The sequence below is a fragment of the Schistocerca piceifrons genome, chromosome X, assembly GCF_021461385.2.
Source record: "Schistocerca piceifrons isolate TAMUIC-IGC-003096 chromosome X, iqSchPice1.1, whole genome shotgun sequence".
Classification (NCBI taxonomy): domain Eukaryota; kingdom Metazoa; phylum Arthropoda; class Insecta; order Orthoptera; family Acrididae; genus Schistocerca; species Schistocerca piceifrons.
In genome coordinates, this window is record NC_060149.1 from 355,508,631 (window position 1) to 355,536,137 (window position 27,507).

Consider the following 27,507-nt stretch of genomic DNA (forward strand, 5'->3'; position numbering starts at 1 on the left):
TTGTTCTCTCATTTCAGGAGTCAGTTGCCGTGGCACCCATCTTGCAGACACTTTGTGAAACTGGAGCACATCATGCACAATGTGGTGTGCTGACTCATGACATGTAAACATGCCGCAATGTCATTCAGTGTCACTTGGCACTTTTCCTTCACTATGGCTTCAACTGCTGCAATGTTCTGTGGAGTCACAACTCGTTGTGCCTGACGTGGACGAGGAGCATCTTCCACTGAAATCACACCATTTGCAAACTTCCTACTCCATTCATAGACTTGCTGCTGTGACAAACATGCATCGCCGTACTGAACCTTCATTTGTCGAATTTCAATAGGTTTCACACCTTCACTACGCAAAAACCGAATAACAGAACACTGTTCTTCCCTGGTCCAAGTCACAAGTGGGGGCAGCCAGCTTTATACTGATACTGCAATGGTATGTGTGCATCTGCACTATGCTACCACCTACAGGCCATTCTGCATGTTGTTTGTAGCATGCTTACCAACTTACTGGGTAAGGGCACGAAATTTCGATTTGTTATTACAAATTTAAGGCTTTCATTTGACTCACCCTCGTACAATTCTCATTTATTTCAAATTTATGTTTTGCAAGTATTCCTGGGGATACGGAAATCAGCTGCAACTGCTGCTAAATATAGCAGTTCATTTTCCATAGCAGAACTTCTCAACACTGTGACGTTCGTAATACTGACTAAAATTGCTCGTGTGCTAAGTGTCAGGGCGAGTGACCGATTACAGGCAATATCACATTTGACGGATCGCTGCGATCCATCACTTACATGTGGGACCCATAACAGGTCACAGGAAAATATTGCAAATGGCGGTTTGAAATGTATTCCTTTCTCACAATATGAATTACGTTAGTTTTCTTAAATCACAGAGCATTTGACTCTCATTCAAAACTTAACACCCTGTAGACCAGCTGCATAAAAAAAAAGTTTTGGACCCAGAAGACCAGCCATCTATGTCATTATTTAAAATTTTACTGGTCCTATAAATAAATAAATCTTAAAGGGTAACACATGCTAAAAAAGACTTATATGTGAAAACTTAACTTTTCTTTTAGCTATACTGTATGTATATTAATTCAAAACAATTTTTCCAATTTGTGTGTTCACACTAGTTAACAGTGATGCTGCTATTGGCTGACTACGTCATGTGTCCTATGCTCTGAATATCTGCTGTCACTGGCTGACATGAGCACATTCCAAATCTTGATTCCAGTGCTTCGGAAGCTACCAGGCTGTATTTGGTGGAATTCATATTTATACTGTCATAATATGTCACTGTGCACCACAGATATTTCAAAACGTGTCTTTTTCATTTCCTAAAGTTCCGGGAAGTTCTACATCAGTGTTTGAATGAGAGTCGAATGCTCTGTGATTTAAGAAAATCAGTCCTTTGAATGGTAAAGGGTTTACATCTCCCAGGGAAGTATATTGTCTCTCAACATGGGAAAAGAGTATTTTCACCTGGGAAAAAGTGTATTTTCAACCAGGAAATCCAGGGTTTTTTTTTTTTTTTTTGTCAGCTTATGCACTCTGAACCAGTAGCTTTTATAAAACTTTATTTGTGCCAAGGCACGTTAATGTATTTCTTCAAGTAATTTAATCCAAAGCCACAGAGATCAACTTCCATTATCATGGATCAATTACAGTTTAAACAGTAACATGCATAAATATGATGTAATGGTTGGCAACCAGAGATAACTAAGTTTAAAGTTATTTCTAATAACTTAACAGTGTGTGTCAATACAGACACTGAGTAGTTGACCATTAGGTCAACATTAATGATACAGTATGTCATGTACACTCTGTGAACGACAAACATGTGCACCGAGTATGGGAAAATGATGGGTTATACACATCTATATGAGTTGTTGTTAGCCTACTTTCATCTACACAGTCTCTGCTGAAGAGTGAGAAGGCTGAAGAATATTCACAGGTTCTGCCTTGGAAACCAGTTCTTGGAATTTTCTGACATCTGACACTAAATTTATAACCCATCAGCAATTTACTACCAGCAAATGAAATTGCAGGCCAAATATTTATAACAACTATCAGGTTGAAAGAACCCACGGCTACCATAGTTATTACAAAATCCACACAGTGTGATATGCAGGTCAGGCAGATTACGAAAACCAATGCCAATGCTCAAACAATAATTTCACAACTTATGAAAAATCCAAAGCAAAAACACAGCTGATAAGCTGTTCTGATGATTTTATTAAATTTTGCAGACATAACAGTGGCCAATAAGACTTTCTGTCAATGTGAATACATGAATATGTTACACAACTCATCTAAACATTTGCCTTAAGTTAGACAGAGCAGAACCATCATGGGAACAGCACAAGCCACTCCCACTGTTTTGAGTCTGACACTAAATATCCTAAAAATGGTGTGCCATCCAACACAAAATAATTGTCACCGCTGAGAGAGAGAGAGAGAGAGAGAGAGAGAGAGAGAGAGAGAGAGAGAAATGGGGGCTGGAGGTGTGTGCTTTCCTCAAAAGTAAGTGGCCTTATGTGCTCATTATTTTGGGGGACATTCTGCTGTTCTTATTACATAAATTAAGCATTATCCACACCAAACATTTTAGTCAAATGCTGTGGAAATGAAATACATGTGCAACATCCTCTCTGTCCCTACTCTCAACTGCATCATATTAATAGCTTAACATCTAATCATTAGGAAAACTTCCAAACATGTCTCCATTGAGAATAAGTGAAACTCTGACCTGTTTCTAATCTAGACGTGAATCACCATTTCCTATCATTACAGAAATCAAACAGCTTTTGGCCATCTAATTTTCAAACTGTTATTTTATTTGGCTACCAGATTCAGCAATTTACTACGCCATCTGCGGGCCCCATGACCAATGTGCAGGAAGATTCCAACCTCAGTTCCAGTCAAAACAGGGGCCAGCATTCAAATACTGTTTTCTGTAGATTTCTGCTTGATACAGCAATCACTTCAATCATCATCTTCTGACAGAAGGTAGATGATAGTTGAAGTGATCACTGTATCAAACAGAAATCTACAGATACCAGTATTTGAATGCTGGCCCCTAGTTTGACACGAACCGAGGTTGGTATCTTCCTACACATCCGCCAGGGGACCTGAAGATGGGGTAGTAAATTGCCAGAACTCGCAGCCAAATAAAATAACAGTTTGGAAATTAGACGGCTGAAAGGTGTTCGATTTGACATTCTGTACTGGACAGGTGAGTCCTGCAACCATCTCTAAAAAGATGGATATACAGATACTTTCCTATCAGTGTTGCCAGTGCAACATAGATGAAAACATCTCCAAATATTCATTGCCTCTTTAGTTCCTCAATTATATTTTTTATATATTTCATTCATAAAGAAACTCATAGTGTAGCTCCAGAATTCAATTATTATAATTTTATTTATTTTTCTGGTAATAAGAGACAAAAAGAACATTACAAATGTAAAATATTTCTGATTTATCACTTTTGCCTCAGGCTCTTTGGCTGACATTTACTAGGTGACGTTTCTGATGTTTCACTAGCAGGAGTAGCTGGCTCTGTCAGAGGTTCACCTTCCACTACTGATCCAGTCTACTATCAGTAATGGAGGGTGAACCTTTCAAAATGAAAGCCCCTACTGCTACCGAAACATCAGAAAAATTATTAATCAGATGTTGGTTAACGATCCCAAGATAAATGCAAACAGGCAATATGTCAACAAGCATTCACAAAAACCTGAACAAGTTAATAAAATATTGTATTAGGATTCTTCTAGCTAACTGTGCAACAACAAATTTCAACAGTCAAACTGAAATACAAATGCAGCCATTGTTAGAATGTGTAAAAATAGTTACGTTACAGATTTGAGATAAAAATTAATATCTGCAATTGCGGTCACGTATTTCTGTCAGTCTAATTCCTGACTTGGAGGACAGGCATGTACGAATGCAACATTCCTCCCATAAAAAAAGAATAATAAGAATATTGAGTACTCACTTTCCCATTCTGCATCTCTTGCAAAAATATACATACACATTTTTGAGAACAATACACAAGGATGAGTTTGAAGGTAAAAAATGAACTATAAGTGCAAGGCTTTGTGTGTCTCATATTACATGAGGACTGATTTTAAAACAGCAACTTCAACAAATTTCTCATTCCATTTTTTTTGTTCTCTTGCTCAACCACTGCAGCATGAAAGATAAGAGTATGTAATAAGATAACAACAGTCCATTGATTTCAGAAATTACCTAAATCATGAAGGTACATGCAGTCTGGTTTAGGGCATGGCTGATTCTTCATAAAGTGAGAGCAGTATTTTGTAGTGCCTAATGATGTTTTTATAGTCCTACCATCTACAGAAATGTTGTTAACTGCCTGAATAGCCCTCAAGGCATCATCAGCTTTATGGTACGTTACATATGCACTTGCACTAGGACCCTGTAAAGCAAAACAAAAGCATATTTATTTTATGGATGTGAATCAATTTGTCAAAAAGATAGAGAAATACAAATAATTACTTGATAGCTTTACTCAACAACAACAATAGTGAAATTTTATTGTACAAAGATAGTCAGTCAGTCAAGTCAAGCATTTTAAATCCCTAAGACTGAGGATAGATGGAAGGCATTCTGGGAAGCACTATGTTCACGATCTTGTGCTGAGGCTGAACACTGCTATCTTCACTACAATAAAGATCTCCATTATCTTTGACATTGAATCACAAGGCTCATCTGCTTACTTTCACTTTATTATCTTGTATGGTGCCACATTTTGAGGTAATTCATGCACTCAACTAGAAATGGGTGGTCACACTGATCTGCAGTGTTAGTTAGCGAACTTCATATAGGCAGTTTTTAAGATGTGTCACAATTCTAACTCTGCGTCCCTGTACAAATATCGCATCACGGGAAACGTTGTTGACAACAGTGACACTTTCAGGAGAAACTGCAACAATCACTCAGGAAACACTAGACAGAAAAATAATGCATACTTTGATAACTTCCTTCAGCATTGTACAGGAAAGTGTGCACTATTCAGTGGGTTGCACTTTCAATAGGCTTCCAGCAAAATCAAAAAACTGAGTGAAACTCCAAGTACTCAAATCCTATTTGAAAGCTTTCCTTGTGGCACACTACTACTATTCCGTACAAGAGTTCCTCACCATAGCTGAGAACTTTTCTCTGTAATGTGTTATTTATTCCTATACTCTCTATCATACTTTATTAATTATTTGATTCTTTGTTCATGTATTTTCTAATCATCATTCTGTCAACTATTTACATACTCATTTTGTGACCGAGTAGCTTTGACACTCTTGGTCCCTTTAGGTGTGGTTGGGATGACTAATGGCCACAGTATTGCAATGTGGAAATGTGGAAGACAATGGGGATTCACCATATTTTCTTTCCCTCGTACTTGCAGTTTCTTTGCTCAAACTGTAATGATGGCTTAGTTCTGGGTGAAACAGTCCAGAGATAAAATAGACTAGTCATACGGGTATCCAGATGGTGTAGAGTTGCCAAACAGAAGAAGAACGCTAATCATGGTCGGATACACTGAATGTGTGGGAAACTAGAGAATCTAATGGTATAAATGGAAAAAGTGCAGACAGATATTTTAAGAATCGAGAATGAAAACATTGTCCAGGTGGGCTGTATTATTTCTTTTTTTATTATCTATGTGACTGGCCAATTTCGACATTTGGTCATTTTCAAGTATGTATCTTAAGCTTCCAGCTTCATTTTACATAATAATATATTGGTGGTACATGTGGACTGGAATATATTTTACTTCTGTGTGCATGTAACACAAAATTAATATATTATTGTCCATGGTTACATCTATTAGCCAACACAAACAAAAAGATGTCATCTTTCTGTTTGTGTCCGCTAATAGATGTATCAATGTGCAATGGTATATTATTTTTGTGTCACATATACAAAGAAGTAAAATATATTCCAATCCACATGTACCACCAATATATTACTACGTAAAATGAAGCTGGATCATTTTTTCATTCCAAAAATAGTTGAAGCCATGAACCCCCACTAAACAAAATTTTAAAATGTTAAGAATCAGTGACTTGTGAGGGCTAGAGGTTTTCTTTCTTGAGAGGATTATAGGCTTATTCATACTGAATGAAATAATGATACATCAATATCAGGAATAATAACTGGAGAGTTACACTCGGTCAAACAAAATTAGAGGGGAGAAAAATTAATACAATTCTATGCCAAGTGTGAGTGAGTTGTTTTGATTCCAGTTTTAGAGAAACCGCTGAGAACAAAGTATTCATGGATAATGACAGGGGATCAAGGAAGCTATCAGATTGATTATATTTTGGTAAACCAAAGATTCAGGGCTTGAAGACTTACCCATGTGCTGGCACCGATAGTGACTGTAACATTGTACTAATGGAATGCCACTTGAAATTCAAATAAAAGAGAAAGCAGTTAAAATATATTGTAACCTCAACAAGCTAAACAAATCATAACTCTTGACAGTATTGTAACAGAGTTTTCAGTGTGGAAAACCAATGGGGCTTACTTTACAAGATATATAATAAATGCAACAGAATAAGTGCAAAGACTCACACAGACCAAAACAAGGCAGCCATGGATAACAAATAAAACACTGGAATTAAATAAATGACAAAAATGTTGAACATGAAAGTAACAATACAGATCACTCAGAAATGAAATTAACCAGTTACTAAAAGTATGGAAGGTAGGCATCACAAAGTTCAAAAATAATTGTAAGATGTTCAAATGAATACTGTGCACATACTAATAAACAATTACTTTATGGAGAACATAGCCCAAAGATGGAAAAGTTAATTGGGTAATCGAAGCAGAAAATAATGGGAGAAAACGGGGAAAATACTTTTATAACCATAACAAATGTCAAAAAGAAATGAGTGTGATTGGAAATGAGGATACAATGCATCAAGGTGACAACAGTAGATTCAATCTTTATCTTCAAATTTCAAAAAACTTTGAAACCAGAAGGAATAAATGTCCTGATAATGATGAACTACCAGTGGAACTGTTATGGAGATCAAACTAACAGTGGGCCACACACTATACAAGCTCAAGAAAAAAATTTACGAAACTGAGGAAGTTCCATCACATTTTGAAAAGAATGTAATTATTACACTTCCAAAGAAAGCAAAAGTGATCAGATGCAAAAACTGTTTAACAATCAATCTGTTATCACACATGTCAAACACACACACAATAGCACTTTATCAAAGAATGGAAGGAAAAATTGGAAGTAGATAAGAAGAGAATCTGTTCATGATCTTTCAGGCTTTATTGACTAAACTGATAATTTACTACAAGTTTTTAAGCTTGCAATCAAGCTGCCATTTTTTTTTACATGACATTTCAAAAAATGCTGAATTATCTTTCACAGGTGTCAGGCAATGAAATCTGCACTCAATGCCTAAATAACATCTACATCTAAATAAGTACTTTGCAATTTGCACTATAGTGCCTTGCAGAGGGTTCATCGAACCACCTCCATACTTTTCCCTCTACCATTTCACGCTTGAACAGCACTTGGGAAAAATGAACATTTAAATCTTTCTGTATGGAAGTCTGATTTCTCTTGGATGATCATTTCTTCCTATGTGCGTTGTCATCAAATAAATATTCTCACATTGAGAGGACAAAGTTGGTGACTGAAATTTCGTAAATGGATCTGGCCACAACAAAATACACCTTTGTTTTAATGATGAACATCAAAACTCACTCTTCCCACCCTGTTTCACAATAATACAAAATTACCTGCCCTTCTTTGAAATTTTTTTATCTCCTGTGTCAATCTTATCTGGTAAGGATCCCTGTGCAGTAATACTCTAGCCAAGCAAAGGGTGGACAAGACTAGTGCAGGCAGTGTCTTTAGTGTATGTGATCCCATCATCTATGGCTTCTGCCAATTATCACAGTCTTTGCTTCGCTTTCCCCACAACATTATCTATGTGACTTTTCCAATTTAAGTTGTTTGTAATTGTAATTCGTAAGTACTTAGTTGAAGTGACAGCCTTTAGATTTGTGTGATGTATCACGTAACCAGAATTTAGTGGATTTCTTTTTGTACTCATGTGGATGACCCCACTCTTTTTCTAATTGAGAATCATCTGCCACTTTTTGCACCATACAGATATGGCCTAAGTCACTTTTCAATTGGTTTTAATCTTCTGATGACTTTACTAGATTGTAAATTGTAGCATCATATGCAAACAGTTTAAGAGGGCTGTTCAGATCGTCTCCTAAATCATTTATATAAATTAGGACCAGCAGAAAGCTTAAACACCTCATTGGGGAACACCAGATATTACTTCGGTTTTATTCGATGGCTTTCCGTCGATTGCTATGAACTGTAACCTTCTTGACAGGAAATCATGACTCCAACTAGGGAAGCTGTCAAAATATTATGGTGCAAAATGGATGGTGTAAGGCAGGATTGCTCATTGTTACCACTGACAAACTGAATACTGAAGAAGTAATGAAAGTAGTAAAACAGCTCTATGTCAGAGTAGTTTGTCACACAAAATCAGTAATGGTATAGCAGCAGTTGCTGGAAGTGAACAGAAATGAAATGTGTGTCTAACTGATGGCTATAATATGCACACAAATACAAAGAAAACGAAACAGATGGAGATGAAAGACAGCTAATATTAAACATGGACGAAAGACACTCTAAGAGGTGAACAAAATTAGCTCTCTCAGAAGTAGAAGAGAAAGAATGATGATACAAGAAAGTAATTGCAGCCAAGATTGTACCATGAGAAAAAGCTTCTTACAGAAAGGAACAGCTGTTAACAAACAACACAAACTTTGAGGCCACAAAATAAATCATGAAAGCTGTGTTTGGAGCACAGCTCTGTATGCGTACAAAATATAGACAATGGGGAAGACAAAAATTAAACAACTAAAAGCCATTGAAACAGTGTTATAGGCGACCCTTGCAGAACAGATCCATTGATCAGTAAAGAATGAAGATTTCTTGCAACAAGTCAATACCTAGTAAATACTATAATGAACAGATGTGACAGAATGGTTGAGCACATATTACAACATGACTTGGTGCTGAAAAGTGTAATTGACGTGATGGTGAAAGGAAATTATTGCAGGGATAGGTATGAGTATATGAGGCAAGTCATTGATATTATAGGATGCAGCAGTTAAGACAAAAGGAATAACTAGTAAATCATGACCAAAAACAACATTAATTCTCTGACATGTTACCATGTCTTGGCAGTTACTTTGCTGGGACTGATTTTCTTCCCCTGCAAGGAACTGACCAGGTGTTCTGGCTGAGTTGCTGCATCTCCTGCCTCATCTAAAATCTCTTGTGGCAGAGAATGTAAGAGTACAAAATGATCATAATCTCAGCTTACACACAAGTTTAAGTGTTGGATATACAGCAACTAAATTGAAAGTCAGCTTTGTTCTCACACTATGTCCACTGTATTATTATTCATAACTGGTCTGCTTGTTATCATCATATACATTAGTTTGCATCTGCAGTTTCACTTGCTGAATGTACTCTGTAAACCATTATTATTCTGTTACTACCCAATCCATCTACTGAAGATGTCACTTAGTTTTACAACACTACTGTGAACCTAGAACAGGTTGTGCATTATATAGCTCCTGATTTATTAAGAGTGACTGCTGTACAAACCTTCACTCTATACTTTCTGAATCTCCAATTTCTTCTGCAACAATGATAGTTTACAGACAATGCAAAGTTTACTGTATAGTCTCCATCTGGCCTTAATCTGAGAACTCAATCAACTCTGGAAATAGTATTACAGAGCAAGGATTGTAATTTTAACACCCTATGGAGGATATCAGTATTCACCATTTAAGCAACATTTCGGAAAAACCAATGTGAACATCTGTGTTGGACTAACACTATGTACAAGATGAAGACCCAACAGATATCATGCACAGGCAGTTTTCTTGACTGAGTACATCTCCCACACTGAACAGAACTTGTATATGCCCCAAAAAGATTAAAAGATTTAACTCCAGGAACAAATACAATTTCAAAAGCAAAGTTATTATCATTGCAATTGCCAACAATGGCCATCATTAACCTAAAATTTATCCAGCATTCTGATTATTTTCAATCATCTGTTATTAGAGAAATAAATTTTAGATCAGAAAATCATATAACCTTTTATTACTATCAAAATTCATTCTTTGCAACACTGAGTATATGAGGGGAAGAATTTTAATAGTTTTATCCAAAACTGGACTGTTTGTGAAATATGTCTAATGTTATACTGTCTGCAATATAAATGTCGTTGATTCTACTTACCTGGGTCCTCGCAAGCATCAATAAGAAAACAGGAATGCTAGCATAAATCTCAATGTGAATATATTTACAATGCATTAAATGAGCCAAAGGTTTTTCATTATTTACCTATGCTTTTATTTAGTAATGATCACACAAAGTAATGTAGGTCATACATACCACCAGTTACCAAAGGTTATAGCCACTTTCTGATGTGGCAGTTAACTGTTGTAATGTGGTTCATGAAAATGTAGTAAATAATTTTGCTGCAGCTATTTATATCAGACATACTGACATGGTGTTATACGGTATACATCGTATTTTGCTGCCCTTGAAAAATCATGTTGTGACAATTTGTGTAACAATGAAATATCATATGACAGCTATAAACATCCTAAATGTATTATGCTTACAGAATATTGTGGAATAGTTATTAGATAAATACATTTGTTAATTGTTGTAATCAGATTCTGTTTCTCCATTAGACAATATGTCAGTGTATATTTCTCATAATAAGACATTACGCTGACTATAATACTCCAGTTCAACAGTAAACTAAACATCACTATGATTGGATGAAAATATAAAAATTCCAGGTTCATCGCTTTTCTGCAACTTCCAAGATACAAAGATTTTGAAAGTGAAGACTCAAGAACCTTGACCTCCATATCCTCTGTTCACAAAGGATGGCAAGCAAGAGGAGCAGGGCAGGCTTCATCAAGATCACTTGTCTTTATTGAGTAATACATAACAAAGTGGACAATGAAAACATTTTTCAAAAAGTGCAGACATATGTCTCTGAAAGCATGTCTAATTTATGAGTGTTCAACAGAAACCATTGTGAAGAGGAAGACAACATGAAAGTTCACTAACAAATTTTAGTCTCTAACCTGGGGATATGTAAAGTCATTAATGAAGTAGCTGAAATAGTGTAGGAAAATTATGTAAGCAATATTTCCGGATGTGCTTATAAGTAATACAAAGGCAATCCTATAACTTAACAATGTAGTAGTAGTATGTCATGTGGATGACATAACAATTGTTTGATCACATGAAATTCTGTTACACCACCATTATTCAAAAATGCATCTAACTTACTGGTCATTGAAAGTGAGCTTTGTTCTCACACTATGTCCACTGTATTATTATTTTATTGGTTGCAGGTCGCAACCACTCCTGGCTGTGCACATATGGTAATGAGCAATGGCATGAGGTACCATGTGGCACTACAGCGAACAGTGTCATCCCGCCACGTCTGTCTGTAGCACAAGCTCTTTGGGTTACATGTACAAAATTTAGCATTGATTTTCATGTCAGTTTACGTACTTGGCCATTGTAGAGTTCATTATGGGCAATGAAAAGCAAAAATGACAAATCCTACTTTAAGAAGCAAAAGCAACAGTTTTCTGAGGATATAAATCCTTCTGGACGACAGTCAAAAGCAAATACACTTGCCCAATGTGGTGCTTATCCCAGAATTGATAGTTACTGGGGTAGGTAATGAGTGGAAAGTGTGGCTTACGAAAGACACATAGCACACTGGCAATGCCATGAAATATGCCCTCTCCCTCTGTGTGCTAACCATGACACACATCTGCCTTCTTACTAGCACACCACTACAGCATATTGCCATGCCTATTATGTGGCTCCCTGCAAGGGATAAAGGCAGCTGGCTCTAATTTCACCTTTTACGGACAAACTAGTGTGAGCTATTACTTGTAGACCATGCTCGTCTTGACTAAGATCTTTACATATTATACACATACTGTGGGAAAATATAAAAGGACACTCAGCTAAATATATGCAGACAGAGTTGTGCATGGTGCTATGCAAATATTGGTGAGTAGGTGATCATAATCTTCTTCTGACTTTCCTTGTTGCACAGATACATATATTTTTTTAACTTTATCCATATTTTGCATTTGTGAATGTGACTGCGTCTGGTGCACAGGAAATTTGAATAAAAATACCTCCAGTCACAATTTTTTGTGTTTTATTAAATTACATGGTGCGCTTTGGACCCTATGGATCCATCTTCAGGTACAAATCATCTAATACATAATTTACATTTGATCTTGATTGGGGGACATGTATTTTCCTGGTATGAGAAAGTCAGACATTGGGTTTTGTATTTCGTTAATTGAGTACGGAAATATGTGATGAATAGTGGAAATAGCAGAGAAAAATGTACCGAGCATACAAGGAAGAACATTTTTAACCTTTTGAGTTCAGCATACATTGGTTTATTCAGACTTATCGCACATCACTTCATTCAAGGCACACCTTTGTTTACAACTGTTTAAACACACTTCACAGATATAGTTTAAGCTGATCAAAGATAAACTTTACCACATAGTGTCATATGTGAGTTTTAAGAAGCCGATACATGCAAGGAATGATTAAATAACTCTTTAAAATTACTCAAATAACTATAGCTACCAAAATCTGCTCGTTCATTTAACATAGATTCAGGCTTTCTGATTTTGTGGAAATATACTTCGATCTGTTGTAACAGATTTAGGATCTTACCATTGGCTTCACTGTATAGTAATACCAAACTGTTTTCTATCTTCTATGAAATGCACAATCTGCTGTGGAGTGTGCATTGAGATGAAACTTCCTGGCAGATTAAAACTGTGTACTGGACCAAGACTCAAACTCAGAATCTTTGCCTTTCATTGACAAGTGCTCTACTGACTGAGTTACTAAAGCATGACTCAAGGCCCATCCTCACAGCTTTACTTCCGCCAGCACCTCGTCTCCTACCTTCCAAACTTCACAGAAGTTCTCCTGCTAAACTTGTAAGATTAGCACTCCATGTTTGGTTTCTAGCATATGCTGTGCAATAATTGATTTTTCAAAATGGTTGAGTCTGAAAGCATTTGTGCGTTCTTGGAAATGGGTTTTAAAATTTCAGCCTGTTTTCCCTAAATAGTAGTAGGACAAATGGGGCGTGATACTTTATACACTACACTTATGTTGAATTATTGGTTCCTTTTTTTATGCCGTGGACTAGTAAGTGTCCGAACTTATTATTAGTGGAGAATGCAATTGTGTGTGTGTGTGTGTGTGTGTGTGTGTGTGTGTGTGTGTGTGTCACACCACACACACACACACAAAATTGCATTCTCCACTAATAATAAGTTGTTGGCAATTTTATTGTGATATGGAGTCTAGGAATGGATTGCTGTCAAATACTTTTTCTTCTTTCTAATTGTTGCACTTTGTTGCCTTACTTTTGTGTATTTGCAGGTCCAAATTATCAGTTGTTTTGGCTGTGCATCCACTGTATATCACAAAACTTTTATTGTATCCAATTCTGTCCTAGAGGCTCTTTTCATCTAAGTCAAGTGAGTGTGCTGTATGTAGTATGTTCCTGAAGGCAGCATGTTTCTGTGCAGTGGGATGGCATCATGAGTTCTCAGTTGTTATATCCATGTAAGTGTGTGTTCTGTGTAGTAGCATATCACATTATCTTGCAGATCTATTTCTCAATTATCTGGAAAATAGTTCTTTTTAAGAAATCAGAGGGCTCAAAAGTAAAATAGAATATTGCTGGAGCATGTTCATGATGCATTGCAACTATATGATGGCAAGAAAGGGAAGATTGAGGGTTGGGTTGTTTGGGGGAGGAAATCAAACAGCGAGGTCACCAGTCTCATCGGATTAGGGAAGGTCAAGGAAGGAAGTTGGCCGTGCCCTTTCAAAGGAACCATTCCAACATTTACCTGGAGTGATTTAGGAAAATCACAAAAAACCTAAATCAGGATGGCCGGATGCGGGATTGAACCGTCGACCCCGTGAGAGTCCAGTGTGCTAACCACTGTGCCACCTTGCTCGGTGGGTAAGATTGAGGAATTACTTGAAGTTTTCAATTCTTTCTGCAGAAGTACAAAATTTACAGCAGATTATAAGGACAACAAAAGCATAAATTTCCTGGATCTCAAAATGATCAACCTCCAACAAAAACACACACAGGATACACAGATATAACAATTGACAACTCATTATGCCATCCCATTGCACACTAACGTGTTGCCTTTAGGGCCATGCTACACAGAACTCACTCACTTGACTTAGAAGAAAACAGACTTTAGGACAGAATTGGAAAAAACAAAAACTACTGCCATATACAATGGACACAGAGCAAAAACTACTGATAATTCGGACACACAAAACAAAAATAAGACTACAAAGTGTCACACTAAGAAAGAAGAAAAAATATTTATCAGCATCCCACACCTAGGCCCCATATCACAAAAAGCTTCGAAACTTTAAAAAAATAAAATAAAAAAAGCAACAAAACAAGTGCATTTTCCACTAACAATAAATAACATTAGTCCACAACACAAAAACAGAGAAGTAAAAATGCAACAGAAATGGAGTGTATAAAGTATCATGCCCCAGTTTCCCTGCCTACTATGTACAGAAACAGGCCAAAATTTTCATGAACACACAAATGCTTTCAGACTCAACTACATAGAAAAATCAGTTATTGGACAGCATAAACAAGACAGAAACCAATTTGGTAATACTACACAATGAAGCCAATGGCAAGATCCAAAATCTGTTACAATATTCGAAATATACAACCACAAAATCAAAAAGCATGAATCTATGTTAAATGAACAAACATATTTCGATAGCCATAGGTATTTTAGCAGTTTTAAAGACTTATTTTAAATTTATTCCTTTAATATAACAACTTCTTACATCTAATATTTTTATTTATTTATTTATTTATTTATTGTTCCGTGGGACCACATTTAGGAGAAGTCTCCATGGTCATGGAACGAGTCAATACATGAAATTATAACACGATTGTAGAAACACATAAAATGAAACAAGTCGTTAGTTTAAATAAAGAAAATCAAGAATGTAACACTGGAATTTGCTTAATTTTTTATCTCTTCCAGGAGCTCCTCGACAGAATAGAAGGAGTGAGCCATGAGGAAACTCTTCAGTTTAGACTTAAAAGTGTTTGGGCTACTGCTAAGATTTTTGAGTTCTTGTGGTAGCTTATTGAAAATGGATGCAGCAGAATACTGCACTCCTTTCTGCACAAGAGTCAAGGAAGTGCATTCCACATGCAGATTTGATTTCTGCCTAGTATTAACTGAGTGAAAGCTGCTAACTCTTGGGAATAAGCTAATATTGCTAACAACAAACGACATTAAAGAAAATACATACTGTGAGGGCAATGTCAAAATTCCCAGACTATTGAATAGGGGTCGACAAGAGGTTTTCGAACTTACACCATACATAGCTCGAACAGCCCGTTTTTGAGCCAAAAATACCCTTTTTGAATCAGAAGAATTACCCCAAAAAATAATACCATATGACATAAGCGTATGAAAATATGCGAAGTATACTACTTTTCGTGTTGAAATGTCACTTATTTCAGATACTGTTCTAATGGTAAATAAAGCGGCATTTAGTTTCTGAACAAGATCCTGAACATGGGCTTTCCACAACAGCTTACTATCTATCCGTACGCCTAGGAACTTGAACTGTTCCGTCTCGCTTATAACATGCCCATTCTGTCTGATTAAAATGTCAGTTCTTGTTGAATTGTGGGTTAGAAACTGTAAAAACTGAGTCTTACTGTGATTTAGCATCAAATTATTTTCCACAAGCCACGAACTTACTTCATGAACTACATTATTTGATAATGTTTCAATATTACACACAAGATCCTTCACTACCAAGGTGGTGTCATCAGCAAACAGAAATATTTTTGAATCACCTGTAATACTAGAAGGCATATCATTTACATAAATAAGGAACAGCAGTGGCCCCAGCACCGACCCTTGGGGAACGCCCCATTTAACAGTGCCCCATTGGGACTGAACATCATTACCACTCTCAATATTGCGGAGGATTACCTTCTGCTTTCTGTTCTTAAAGTAGGAGGCGAACCAATTGTAAGCTACTCCCCTTACTCCATAATGTTCTGATACTATGTGACAAAATTCATCTTTGATCACATCAGAGTAAACTACGTCTGTGAAATGTATTTAAACAGTTGTAAACAAATGTATGTATTGAGTGAAGTGATGTGCAATGATAGTACACTACTGGCCATTAAAATTGCTACACTACAAAGATGACATGCTACAGATGCGAAATCTACCCGACAGGAAGAAGATGCTCTGATATGCAAATGATTAGCTTTTCAGAGCATTCACACAAGGTTGGCGCCGGTGGTGACACATACAACGTGCTCACATGAGGAAAGTTTCCAATCAATTTCTCATACACAAACAGCAGTTGACCGGCGTTGCCTGGTGAAACACTGTTGTGATGCCTCGTGTAAGGAGGAGAAATGCGTACCATCACGTTTCAGACTTTGATAAAGGTCAGATTATAGCCTATCGCAATTGCGGTTTATTGTATCGCAACACTGCTGCTGGCGTAGCTTGAGATCCAATGACTGTTAGCAGAATGTGGAATCGGTGGGTTCAGGAGGGTAATAAGGAACACCATGCTGGATCCCAATGGCCTCATATCACTAGCAGTCGAGATGACAGGCATCTTATCCACATGGCTGTAACGGATCGTGCAGCCAAATCTCAATCCCTGAGTCAACACATGGGGACGTTTGCAAGACAACAACCATCTGCTGCACAAACTGTTTGACGATGTTTGCAGCAGCATGGACTCTCAGCTCGGAGGCCATGGCTGCAGTTACCCTCGACACTGCATCAGACAGGAGTGCCTGTGATGGTGTACTCAACAACAACCTGGGTGCACGAATGGCAAAATGTCATTTTTTCGGAGGAGTCCAGGTTCTGTTTACAGCATCATGATGGTCACCTCCAGTTTGGCGACATCACGGTGAGGGCACATTGGAAGCGCGTATTCGTCATCGCCATACTGGCGTATCACCTGGCGTGATGGGTTGGGGTGCCATTGGTTACACGTATCAGTCACCTCTTGTTCGCACTGATGGCACTTTGAACAGTGGACGTTACATTTCAGATGTGTTACGACCCGTGGCTCTACACTTCATTCGATCCCTGCGAAACCCTACACTTCAGCAGGATAATGCACGACCGCATGTTGCAGATCCTGTATGGGCCTTTCTGGATACAGAAAATGTTTGACTGCTGCCCTGGCCAGCAAATTCTACAGATCTCTCACCAACTGAAAACGTCTGGTCAATGGTGGCCACAGCAACTGGCTCGTCACAATACGCCAGTCACTACTATTGTAGAAATGTGGTATCGTGTTGAAGCTGCATGGGCAGCTGTACCTGTACACACCATCCAAGCTCTGTTTGACTCAATGCAGGTGTATCAAGGCTGTTATTACGGCCAAAGGTGGTTGTTCTGGGTACTGATTTCTCAGGATCTATGCACCCAAATTGCGTGAAAATGAATCACACGTCAGTTCTAGTATAATATGTTTGTCCAATGAATACCCGTTTATCATTGGCATTTCTTCTTGGTGTAGCAATTTTAATGGCCAGTAGTGTAGGCCTATGAATAAACCAATGTATGCTGAACTCGAAAGATTGAAAATGTTTTTTCTTGTGTGTTCGGTAAATTTTTCTCTGTTATTTCCACTGTTTCTGCACTCGATTCATGAAGTATGAAACCTAAGATCTAACTTTCTCACACGAGGAAAATGCATTTCACCTTAGTCGAGACCAAATGTAAATTTTGTATTAGACAATTTATGCCTGAAGATGGATCCACAGGGTCCAAAATGCATTGTGTGTTTTATTAAAACACAAAAAATTGTGACTTCAGGTGTTTTAATTAAAATTGCCTGTGTACAAACAAATGTATCACTGAAATAATTCATCAAATATGACTGCTGTGAAAATTAGCAAAATATTTCTTGATTGATAACACTTCATTCAGTTTTACGTCTAGCAATTGCACCTACCTGAGAGCCTGCATATGTAGTGCTCTGGTTAATAACAACTTTGTGAATTTTCCCGAACTTTCCAAAATATTCATGCTTTTTCAATATCTGTGAAATATCAAGATTAGAACACTTTAGGATAAACATTTTATTAGCCATCACATATCCAGTTTTACAAATACATAAACATACTTTGGACAGTCAGTTACTCTATGAATGTATTAATGTCTATGGTAGAAGTTACCATAATGTACATAAAAGTTCTTTATTTCTCTCAAAATGTCTGTTAATACTAATCTAACTTAGCACATACTGAATATCTTCACACCGACATACACACAACTACAAAATTAGGTGAAGTGAGCAATCAACAGAACAGTATCAACCAGGTTCATATTACTTTCATTAAAACAATTAATGATGATCCAATTATTTTGATCAGTTTTAGCATATGATTGTGGGGAAAGCTTGCGATTATGTGAATGTGACATTATTTCTCATGTACAAAAAAGCAGTGTCCCTAAGCAAATAGTTCTCAATTACTGCTCTTTGTGTGAAGCATGATACATTTAGAGAACGCATCCTCAAGAAATATCGGGTTCTCAATAGCCAGGAACTGTATTTTACACTATGCCCCATCTTTGTTTCAACAAAACGTGATGAAAAGTCTAACTGGCTAATGAATAATTCAAAATATGTTCTGGGTACCATCACATAAAACAAACATTGTCTACACACAAACAAACACAAACATACACACAAAATTCAAGCTTTCGCAACAAACTGTTGCCTCATCAGGAAAGAGGGAAGGAGAGGGAAAGACGAAAGGATGTGGGTTTTAAGGGAGAGGGTAAGGAGTCATTCCAATCCCGGGAGCGGAAAGACTTACCTTAGGGGGAAAAAAGGACGGGTATACACTCGCGCACACACACACATATCCATCCACACATATACAGATACAAGCAGACATATTTAAAGACAAAGAGTTTGGGCAGAGATGTCAGTCGAGGCGGAAGTGCAGAGGCAAAGATGTTGTTGAATGACAGGTGAGGTATGAGTGGCGGCAACTTGAAATTAGCGGAGATTGAGGCCTGGTGGGTAACGGGAAGAGAGGATATATTGAAGAGCAAGTTCCCATCTCCGGAGTTCGGATAGGTTGGTGTTGGTGGGAAGTATCCAGATAACCCGGATGGTGTAACACTGTGCCAAGATGTGCTGGCCGTGCACCAAGGCATGTTTATCCACAGGGTGATCCTCATTACCAACAAACACTGTCTGCCTGTGTCCATTAATGCGAATGGACAGTTTGTTGCTGGTCATTCCCACATAGAATGCATCACAGTGTAGGCAGGTCAGTTGGTAAATCACGTGGGTGCTTTCACACGTGGCTCTGCCTTTGATTGTGTACACCTTCCGGGTTACAGGACTGGCGTAGGTGGTGGTGGGAGGGTGCATGGGACAGGTTTTACACTGGGGGCGGTTACAAGGATAGGAGCCAGAGGGTAGGGAAGGTGGTATGGGGATTTCATAGGGATGAACTAACAGGTTACGAAGGTTAGGTGGACGGCGGAAAGACACTCTTGGTGGAGTGGGGAGGATTTCATGAAGGATGGATCTCATTTCAGGGCAGGATTTGAGGAAGTCGTATCCCTGCTGGAGAGCCACATTCAGAGTCTGGTCCAGTCCCGGAAAGTATCCTGTCACAAGTGGGGCACTTTTGTGGTTCTTCTGTGGGAGGTTCTGGGTTTGAGGGGATGAGGGGATGGTGCACGGCCAGCACATCTTGGCACAGTGTTACACTGTCCGGGTTATCTGGATACTTCCCACCAACACCAACCCATCCGAACTCCGGAGATGGGAACTTGCTCTTCAATATATCCTCTCTTCCCGTTACCCACCAGGCCTCAATCTCCGCTAATTTCAAGTTGCCGCCACTCATACCTCACCTGTCATTCAACAACATCTTTGCCTCTGCACTTCCGCCTCGACTGACATCTCTGCCCAAACTCTTTGTCTTTAAATATGTCTGCTTGTATCTGTATATGTGTGGATGGATATGTGTGTGTGCGCGCGAGTGTATACCCGTCCTTTTTTCCCCCTAAGGTAAGTCTTTCTGCTCCCGGGATTGGAATGACTCCTTACCCTCTCCCTTAAAACCCACATCCTTTCGTCTTTCCCTCTCCTTCCCTCTTTCCTGATGAGGCAACAGTTTGTTGCGAAAGCTTGAATTTTGTGTGTATGTTTGTGTTTGTTTGTGTGTCAATCGACCTGCCAGCGCTTTCGTTTGGTAAGTCACATCATTTTCGTTTTTAGATATATTTTTCCCACGTGGAATGTTTCCCTCTATTATATTAAACATTGTCTACAGTTTGAAATAAATACAATAAAGGAAACGGGAAGAGCAAAGGAGTTCCCCAACACTATGATACAAAGCAAATGTGGCTCAAGCTAGATGCAAATAATGTACACAAAGTAGTGCAATACGTATCACAGTAAAGAGTATTCGCTACATACGTAACTCCTCAATGAAAGATGGTAAATTTGTAACAGCCACAAATATAAAACAAGATCTTAGGATACTGCACTGCTTAAACAAAGTTCACATTATTGGATCTTCTAGATTAACTAGATAAATTGTGGCACTAGAAAAAAATCAAGTAGCAAAGTAGTCAATGAAAATATGGCAAGTGACTTCTTTCATGCCCCCCCCCCCCCCACCCCATCCCAAAAATATACTGTAATGCCACAATGTGAAAAAATTATACACACAACTAAAAAGTGCGTGTGTCAACAATTCTTACAAAGGTGGAAGCTATGTTTGCAAAAGTAATGTCTATATGTACATACAGCACCTTTGTAACATTCATGTGTTTTTACTGAATATTTGCACTGCATAATAATAGTGAGTATGAATAAATCAAGATTAAAGGTTACTGTACTGTTGGCAATGCAGTCCTTAGAGATGGTGTACAAACACTGATTGGGAAAGGATGTGGAAGGAAATAATCGTATCTGCTGTATCCCGTTACTAGTGAGTGTGAGTGTGTCGAGTGTGGGTCGCTGTGCATGTGTGCTCAAATCAGTCGCCAACTGTATCAGTGTGAGCTGGCCACTAGAGGCCGCCTGTAAGAAGCGTGCACATGGTATGGTGTGTCGTTCCATCTACCAGTGGCCCACACCTGTATATGCACAGACCAGCACTGACTAAATGAATCTCTTGTTTTATTTCTTGTGTGTATTGCACACACAAGCGTTCTGTGTCTTGTGGAGCCCCGAGTGACTTAATGTCCAGAAGTTATGAATAAACCCACATTTGCATGACTTGGATCGGTTTTGTGTATTAGTTGGTTACTACACAACTGGCAACAAGGATGGGATCCAATTGTGTAGTAAGCAAGTAATACATAAAAGTGATCCAAGACACACAAACAGGACTTTATTCATAACCTCTGAACATTAAGTCTCTAGGGACTCCACATGACACAGAACACTGGTGTGATCGATACAGACAAGAAATGTAAGAGATTGAGTCAGCACTGCTCTATGCATATATAGGCACAGGCAGCAGGCAGATGGCGCGGCAGAGGCCATGCCATGTGCACACTTCCTACCGGCAGTCTCTAGTGGCCAACCCCCGGCTGATGCAGTTTGTGGGTGATTTGAGCGCACACGCGCACGCGCGCGCACGCGCACACGCACACACAGTTACCCACATTCAGTGCACTTGCACTCACACTCACGTGCCCTACTAACGACAGTGCGAGTACTGCGGCAACAATGAATAGAAAAGATAGTGTGATCAAATTTGTTCCCTCACTGGTTGTAATGGCAGCTGCACTGTCAACAACTAGCTGCCAATCATATTGTTATTCTGATCCTAGAATACAGTTTTGCATTTCTCTTGTAGCTATTCTTGTTTTGGCATTTTGCGAATTCTAACCATCTTATTTTTGAAACACCTGTACTCCTTTATGCCTGCTTCATTTACTGTATGTTTGTATTTCATTCCTTTGCCAATTAAATACCATATCTCATCTGTTAAATAAGGATTTCTATTGGGCCTTGTCTTTTTGACTATTTGAGCCTCTTCTTCCTACAATACTTCACTCCCAAACTATTCATTTGTCTTCTATTGTATTCCTTTCTCCTATTAAGTCAATTACAACCTAATGATTCCTTCAAAACTGTCAGCAACCTCTGGTACTTTCAACTTATTCAATCTAATTCAATTTTCCTAATTTCCTACCTTTCTGCAATTTCTTTCCTGCCCTTACACTTCACTAATTCCCACGATATCCAACTTCTGCTTATCCATCTCTCTTTTCAAAGTCTCCAATCTAACTGCCTGATTAATGAATATAATAGTTTATTCCAACCCGCAAGGTGGCATTTTTTTCCACTGTTACAAAAAACACTCCCAATTATTCTCCATCTGGAAATCTGAATAGTGGACTATTTTACCCCTGAAATATTTTACCACACATGCTATCTGTATCACTATGAAAGACACACAACCATAGCATGTCCTGCGGTCGATAAAAATGGCTAAAAGAAAGCAAACTGCCACTCAGCCACAATAACACACTGTATTCAGCTCCTTATATGTAATCTGTGGGACTGGCTAAATGACAAAGTAATTAGTTCTAAGAACTTTTTGATCACTTCCTGTTGATTTCATCTTCCAGCTTCTACATGAAACTTTAGGTCCCTATATAACTATTCCCAATAGGACCTTGCCTCAGCACTCAAAAAATAAATCCAAAATCTTTGGGTTGAGAACAACTATACAGCTGCCTTACAAGCAGTTTAGCTCATGCTTCTCTTATCATAAGATAGTGTTTATCACCCTGAAGAAGTAGGATGAGTACCTTTATTCAATTCCCTGGAGTAGTACTCTATATTATTATGGTGCGAGTGAGGATTCAATAAAGAATATACTTGGGTATAAACAAGTGGTTAGAGAAATGTAAGGTGTCAGTCTACAAAATTCAGTGATGTGTGTGTTTAAAACTCTAGTAACACTCATGAGACTGTACTAGAAGCACAGCCAACTATACTAATGAAATACATTTATAACACATATTTAAATATTTATTTCAGTTATGCATCAAAAATTTTATATCATGTTATTAATTTCAATCAGTCACGAAGGTCTTCAGACCTATGCAACACATAGGCATCTGGTACAAAGTACACCAAATATACAAAGCAAGGCACCAGAAATAAATTTAAGCATAAAAGACAATGAAATACCTGGGTACACACAATTTTCTAATCACTCTGAGCCAGCAGATATAAAAATAATACAGCCAAAGAAATAAGCCAAACAAGCATTGTAGTGCTTTTATAACATGAAAGTACCACATGCACAGTTCTGGCAGACATGTTGACTCTATGAATCATCTTAGGCTGCTGTGTTTTGGCGACTGATATGCCTGCTTTATTGCATGCTACATATTGCTACTGTGTGGCAGTACATATTAATTGTACATCAGCCATTTATAGAATAAACGAATACTCAAAACCGTTTCAGTAGGTGTTAATGAAGTTAATATAAGTGCACTCATCAGAACACTAGAATATTATAATTACACACATGGGGGCTGCCTTTATTTAATGTAAGTAATAAATAATAAAAATTAGATATAAAAGTAACATGGCATTGTTTAAAACAGTAGTTGAACTAACCCAGCCTAAAGCAAAAATTCTAATATACTGTTGGCATATGTACATGCATACCATGATAATACATACTTTGACAAACAGAGAGAGACAACGAGTTGCATGATGGAATGGAGAGGCTGCTGTCATACAGAATATATTTATCAACACTGTCTAACATATCAACTGTTTGTAGTAACTATAAAAAAAGTTCATCATAAACAGATTGTAGCTCTGATAAAATAAATAAAACAATTATGAAATACAAATCGGTAAGATCACGAAATGTTCAGTTAAATCCTCAATATTCATTAATCTGCCAATCAGAATTGTAGTATAAAACAAAATATGACAAAAATATATTACAAATTACAATTATCTAGAATCATATGACATTTGCCTTGCTTTACAGTCAAACATTATTTTGTACTATGCCATTTACAACATAGCAGTTGAAAAAACAAACTTTCATATGCAATAAGTACTGTATGCATTAGTTAACATTAATATAAAACACGTGGATATCTATTGAACATATATGGATTGAGGCTCTGATAAAACAAGTAAAACAGTTGTAAAATATGAATGAGTGAACTCCACCATGCAAAGTACTGTTGGAGCTTCAATAAGCTTGCACTCTGCTCATCAGAGATGTAGAATAAAACAAAGTATGCATTAAATTGTATTACAACAGACAATCAAATATAACATCTGATATTTGCCACACATCGTAGTCGGCCAATCACTATTTTGGTAGACAAAATTGTAGCTGAAAAGACAAATTTCCATGTGTTATACGCTGTATGCATTATTTTACAATAATATGAAACTTAAGACTCAAAAATACAAAAAGAAGATTGGCTAAAAGCAATAAAATGTATAAACTGTGACAACATAAGGTTCAAGCGTATAATCCAAAAGCCTATGAGACATGAGTAACAAAAATGGCTTTAGAAAGCTGTACTCATTGGACCATCATTATTTAAACCTTATCCATACACACATCCCAAAGCAGTCCCTGTTGAGGGAATTGAAAAGTGGACAAGCTATATTAAATGTCATACAATATTTCACGTAATGTATGTCACTAATACAACATATAAAATGTGGAGCCCTGGTAGGAGAGAAACAGCACAGTTATCAATAAAGTCTAAGCAGTCAAGACAGAAACAGATACTGCAGGTGTTTATCTAAGGATTACTACATAGTCGATGTAACTCCAATGGTAAAAGAACAGAAGAGGAGAATTCTTCATAGAAAGTTACTGAATAGGACAAACTTTGCAGTATGTGAAAAATAAATCTCTTGATTACGGCTGATTCTTAGATTTATAGATCTCTAATGCCTCCAGTAGATCAAAGGTATATCCTTTCTGGCATGTTGCGAAAGATGTGCAAACTCTTTTACGAATGTATGCTGAATGCGAACCCATTCTGTGGCCACAAGTGTTCCTTAAACCTTACATCGAATGTATCTGCCATTTTAGTATATATAATAATGGTCACATTGGCAACAGTCAGTCCTGTGTACCTCTGACACTGAAAATCTGTTTTTCTTTTCTATTTTGTGTGTAATTCTATTCTATACAGAACTGACTGTGGCCAATGTGATCATTATTATATAGGAAAAACTTGTAGTTCATTTGATGTAAGGTTTAATGAATACTTGTGACTGAAGAATGGGACTGCATACAGCATACATTTGTCTAAAAGTGGACATTAATTAGATCATACAAGAAAGAGTACGCACATTCTCCACAATGCACTTAGTCTACTGGAGCCATTAGCTCTACAAATGTCAAACTCAACCCGACAGAATGCTTAATGATCAAATTTCTTTTGCACATGCTGTATATTTCACAACATTTGATAGCTTTCTGTGGAAAAAACTCTCTCTTTGGTTCGTGGGAGTCATATTAAGCATGTAGTAAAGCTTAGATAGGCACCTGTAGTATCTGTTTCTGGTTTGATTTCTTAGATATTTCATTTTGACCACTGTGCTGTTTCTCTCCTTCCATCTGGGCCACAAATTTCATGAGTTGTATTAATAATTATTATATATTCATGAAATTGACAGTATGGGGGCGATCTGCAGTGTATGGTAACTGAAGAAATTTCACAAGCAGACATGACTAAAAACACATTTTATTGGATAACCAGTTTTGACAGAGCTATGCTGCCATAATTAGATCTTATGCTTTACAATATTACAACATTTCACATTGCATATACGCTTCCCGGTATCAGCATCAAAATGCATAAATGCTTTGTGAAATGTTGCGGCCATTCTGTAATGCACTCAAAAACTGTTGTTAGTCTTGACCACTGTAAATATTAATTTTATACTACCTTACACATTTCGGACTTATGCCACTCTCAAAGACTCAAAATATCTTAACCCCATTCACAGGTAAAATGAAAATCTGTCACGCATGAATACAAAATATCTTGTCTACATTATTTGATGTCACCTAAGTTTACACTCTGATGTCATCAAATAATATAGACCAGATACTCTGTATCCATGTGTGACAGTTTGGAGACCGAACTGCTTAAGGCAGTATAAAATTAATAAATACAGTGGTCACAAGTAATATCAGTTTTTGAGTGACTTTCCAGTATCATGAAGATCACTACAAATCAGCATGTCAAATGTAAAATTACTACGTACAAACATAAATATAACTCTATTGTGCAAATCATAAGTGTTCATGTTCCCCAGCAGCTGGTGATGGACATTTGTGTTTCTACACATGCCACTTTGAAGTGATCTTCATGATACTGTGAAGTATATATGCAATGTGGAATGACTTGCAGCACTGATGGACAATATGTTTTAATATTTTAAAGCATAAGATCTGGTGATAACAGCATAGTTGTGTTGAAACTTGTCATCCAATAAAATACATTTTTCGTGATCTTGGCTTGTGAAGTTTCTTCACTTACCTTTGTGTTAATAACATACACAGTGTAGGGATCCATATGACATTTAACGCAACTCTGCCAATTTTTACTTCCCTCAACCAAGGCTGCTTCGGGAGGCATGTATGGATGAATAAGTACAGCTTTTTAAAACCATGTTCATATCTCATGTTTCATGGGCTTTTAGATTATCTGTATCAACCTTGTATTGTCACAGTTTTAGGTGTTCTGCTTATATTTCTATTTCAGTATAAAGGCTGTTTTATACTGATGTAAAATAATGTACACACCTTTGAGCGCATATAAAAGTTTGTCCTTTGAGTGACTATTCTGCCTACCACTTCATTAAGAACAATGATTGGCTAATTAAAATGTGTGGTAAATAGTCAATGCTATATTTGATTGCCCCTAATAACATAATTTAATCCAGTGTTGAAACTCAAACAGTACTTTGCATGGCACATTTAGGTGTTCATATTTTATAACCGTTTTATTTTATGGGAGCCTTGATCTACATACGTTACCTAGATTTCCACATTTTATATTGATGTAAGCTAACATATACAGCACTTAATACATACGAAAGTTTCTTTTTTTTCAACTACTATCTCGTCTGTGATGTAAGGCAGAAAGCTATTTAACTGACCATGGTATATGGCAAGTTTCAAATGCTTATATGTAATAGCCATTTGTACTATCTTTTACTGACACTTTCTGTTTTACACTGCAACTTC

General features: G+C 37.4%; 1 protein-coding gene across 1 annotated transcript in view; it reads right to left on the bottom strand.

The window, feature by feature from the left end:
• The window catches only part of LOC124722352 (probable WRKY transcription factor protein 1), a 189,420-nt gene that overhangs the window by 140,303 nt on the left and 21,610 nt on the right, over nucleotides 1-27,507 (bottom strand). Inside the window, exons 4-5 of the mRNA XM_047247525.1 lie at nucleotides 18,213-18,299; nucleotides 4,259-4,448 (exon numbers count right to left, since the gene is read on the bottom strand). Coding sequence (XP_047103481.1) covers nucleotides 4,259-4,448; nucleotides 18,213-18,299 — 277 coding nt within the window. The remainder of the gene's footprint in view (nucleotides 1-4,258; nucleotides 4,449-18,212; nucleotides 18,300-27,507) is intronic.